Raw genomic sequence first — 4,006 nt, forward strand, 5'->3', positions numbered from 1 at the left:
GCTGTACTCTCTCCCAACGGTGACCCTCGGGACCAAAAGGCGATGATCTTGAGAGTTTCCGATCCGATAGTGAACGAGTGCAGCTTCCTCTGCGTGTGAGTAGTTAGTGGGTGTACAAAACGTTGGACAAACCGGTCATGCAACGTGATCAAAGCGCAGTTCCGTTGCAGCGCTACGTGTTGCAGGGTCTGTTTAATTTCTATTGTAATGCGAAAATTATCTCTAAGGTTGTCGGTCAACAAATCCGAAACTGTGTCTACCAACCCAACTACATTCCACGTTACGAAGACGGGCAGTCCGCTGTCCTCCAGCGCACGCAGGCTGTTGATTTCCCCTCGAGGACGTGCCGTGAACAGCTGGCCCAGCAGCAGCCCCTGGTAGGCGGCCACCAGCACGACGCACACGAGCAGCCACACGCCAAGCAGCGGCCGCAGCGCCTTGCCCGCGGGCGGGGGCGTCCCCGGGGCCTGGCCCAGCAGGGGCGCTAGGGCCAGCAGCAGCGCCGCGCCGCGGCCCCGGTGGAGGGTGCAGGCCAGGGCGGCAGCGGTGCACAGCGCGGCCATCGCCGTGCCCAGCCACACCGCCGGCGAGAACTCCACCAGGACGGCCTCAAGGGGGTTTACCGCGAGGCCCAGGCCGGCGGGGACGTAGACGGTGACTGGGTACATCTTCTTTTCGGTCATTATGCCGACTTGCCTAAAATCGAAATGTCCAACAACGCCATCTTCTAAGTATGCTCCACTCAGGCGACACTCTCCTAACGCCCTCCACAATGCGAGAGTAACTTTCGTATAACTAGGACTACCTAATTTGGTGGAAGAGGACACGTTTACATTCCAAGGCAATCCGCTAGTTTTCCTTTGATAGATCGCACAAAGCTCGGCAGAAAGTGACTTTCTTCCATCTGCTGATAGCTTAAAAACGTTAGTAGACTTGTTCGCGGCGGGCGGTTGCCATTCGCTGCAGAAAGGGCCAAATAGTGCCAGCAGGGCGTCTCTTTGCCGCCAGCTCTGTCGTGACGTAGACCACTGGTCTACCTTCACGAGTCTCGGCCTGTCACAATCCTGCTGAGCTACCGAGTACAGGGCGGTGCTGCCGTTAGGGGCTGTAATGGCCAGAGCAGTGGGCCGTATACACGTTGAGATCGAAAAGTACGGAACCTTTGAGATTACATCTTCCATGCCCGGCTCGAGCGTCATCCAGAAGAGGAAGCGTGCGTAGCCCGCGTGCTCGTTCTGCAGCCACGACAACGGGTCCCTGGGTTTGTCCGCTACAACCATCGCCACTATGTTCGTGTCCATCGCGTTTGTTTGGAACTGGTTTAGAAAGACATCCTCATTCTCACCGGGCAGCAGTACCCAAGTGGTCTCCGAGTGCAGGCCCCGGAGGAAAGCGCTGGTCCAGTTGACCTGGCCGATGATGATCAGGCTGGTCCTCTGTGACCGCACGTAGGGTGACAGCAGGGCCAGGGCGCTCGTGGCCTCGTGGGAGTTGACGGACGCGTTGTCGACGCCCAGGGCGGAGAGCAATCCCTTAGCCCCGGTGCAGAGCAGCGCCGCTAGCGCCAGGACGGCGAGGACGTCCATCGTGTGTGCTGGGTAGGAGAGCACTGCGCGCCAGGCTACGGAGCCGTTGTACCGCAACCGGCCAGGCCAGGCAGTCAAGTCATTTTGCGGTTGTCTTAGCCAGACGCGACGCATAAAGCGTTCACATGCAAGCGACGGCCCCACGACGATTGCCTCTTTGAGATAAAGCTCGTTGGGGAGGTCGATTTTGGGTCGATTCGGGCCTGAGAAGATGGTGACGAACTAGTCGTCCCCGTGCTGCCACATGTCCTCACGATGAACGCCCCTCACTACTGTGCGCGTCGTGCGCGTACAGCCTCGGTCCTTACAAGCCAACGTGGCAAAAGTGGCATGAAAAGTTGTGCCTACATTTAGTTGTCGACTTTTTCCGGGTCGTCCATAAAGTTCGTTCGTTTTCCTCAGGCTAACGCCATGGCAACGAGGGGGTGTTACGCGTGAATCACTTGAGCTGCACACATCGGCCTATCCTGCTCCACAGGAGGGCGATCGGAGAGTCCCCGAGAAAGCTCTAAAGCCGCCTCGATATAGTGTATTTCGACTAACGGAGGAAGAAGAATAGCGGGTAGAACATAAACGTTACCGATTGGCCGAGAGCTTCCCGCCTCTACGTCACGCCGGTAGTAGGGGTAAGCGCTCGGCCAATCAGGAACCTGCATGTTCTACCCGCTATTCTTCTTCCTCCGTTAGTCGAAATACACTGTAAGGAGTAACTTGAACATTGCGCGTTAAGAAAATAGTCCCTACCATCGTGATGGGCTATCTTCTAAATTAACAAACGCACAGTTGTAAACTGAATTCTAAATGGTGAAAAAGAACTTTATTGTTAAGCACTGGATGACTGCTGTTACAAGACAAATACGTTCAGACACTTCAATATAAATTTCTGCGTATGGCTATTGCTCCGCCAGGTTACTCCTAATAGCGAGGTGACTGTACTATACTCCCGTTCTCCCATCACCCCCCTCCTACCCCCAACCCCCACCCAGTTTAAGCTGACTTAGAAGGCGTTTTCGGGTGTTTTCAGGGAGCTCTGCGACTTTCGAATCTTCCTGCCCGTAAATGTCAAGCTGCCCGTTACTTTTCTCACTGAGATTATTTGCTCCTCATATTTTGTCGTCTCTGATATGGTACGCTACAGACCTCGAGTTCTACCAAAATTACTCTGCTTATAAGCATATATATATACTCTGCTTATAACCTATATATAGGTTATGGGCGCCAGATAACCTTTAGATCTTGGACTGGTTTTGTGACGGTGTTCTTCTTTTGTTCAAGCATCCGTCTTGGTGAACGAGGAGCGAACGGCGTCAACGGGGATGGAAATTCAAGTTCAAGGATTCCACTCATCACGAGACTTGACCGAGTCCCAGAAGCTACCGCGGGAGCCAGCAATAACTACGCCACACGGTCTGTACTTCTTACTTATGAAGGGCATTCTTGTGTGTGGCGCCTCCAGCGCGTTGCAGGCGCCAACGAGGGATGCTCGACGAGTTTAATTACTTCATTTCTGTCCTAAAGTGGACTTACGCTTGGGTTTGATTCTCATCGATAATTGTTAAACCTAACCCTGAAATGGTCTATCTTAGTCCGGTTCGTTTCGTTTCGTTTTCGCGTCTTTTTTGGGTGAAGGGGGGGGGTAAAAAGACACCAAAGGAAAGGAAACGAACCGGACTGACTGATGAGAATTCGGACGGAGCCCACAGATTGATGTTTGTTGTGAGTGACAGACGGGGAGTGACGCCGTGCAGGGCATTCCCTCTCTGAGCTCGGGGTAGCGCCGCACGTAGGTGGGTCGATACTCCTGGGGAGGGTAGCTCCAGCGAGGCGTACTTCTGTCGCTCCCACAATGAAGAGGAGTTGTGATTCACCCACAAAAAATCTCCAAGAATCGCACACAGCGCCTTCGCAAGGGCGCAGGGGCGGAAAAGAGTGTGTTGCGTGAGACAGAGGGATTCTTGCTGGTTGCGTTTAGTTGCTTTATTTCTGTCCCAAAGTGGACGGATAAATATACTGATAGGAACATAAAACATACAAAAATCTTCAAGACACTGATTTACAAAACTTGCGATTCCTAAAATGTAGGAAATTGCAAATCAACACTCAAAAAATACAAATGCAGCATTGCAATAAGAAACATCCATCATGTAAACTAGTCCGTCTCGTAGTGCTTAAACCAGTTCCTTCTCTGGAAGACTTGAAATGTGCTCTACAAGTGTCGCTGTTAAAAGATCGGTATCGATAAAGAGAAAAAAAGATGAGGGTATTTTACATTATTATTCATTCTTGCTGTCCAATGCACCTTACGCTTACGCTAATGTTCATATAATATATCTAACCAGGATGGCTATTCAAAAGACTAAAATTCGTAATGGTGTAGCGCCGCGCGCTAATTGTACAATTAGACATTTCTCTGATAAATG

The 4,006-nt window shown here is 52.0% G+C and overlaps 1 protein-coding gene across 1 annotated transcript in view; it reads right to left on the reverse strand.

Moving 5' to 3' along the window:
- Window positions 1-2,409: 2,409 nt before the first annotated feature.
- Window positions 2,410-4,006, reverse strand: part of LOC113202722 (trithorax group protein osa-like) — a 42,173-nt gene continuing 40,576 nt past the window's right edge. Inside the window, exon 17 of the mRNA XM_052267945.1 lies at window positions 2,410-2,427. Within this exon, the coding sequence (XP_052123905.1) occupies window positions 2,410-2,427 (18 nt within the window). The remainder of the gene's footprint in view (window positions 2,428-4,006) is intronic.

Source organism: Frankliniella occidentalis, unplaced genomic scaffold (genome assembly GCF_000697945.3).
Source record: "Frankliniella occidentalis isolate FOCC.00 unplaced genomic scaffold, Focc_3.1 Scaffold61, whole genome shotgun sequence".
Classification (NCBI taxonomy): Eukaryota; Metazoa; Arthropoda; class Insecta; order Thysanoptera; family Thripidae; genus Frankliniella; species Frankliniella occidentalis.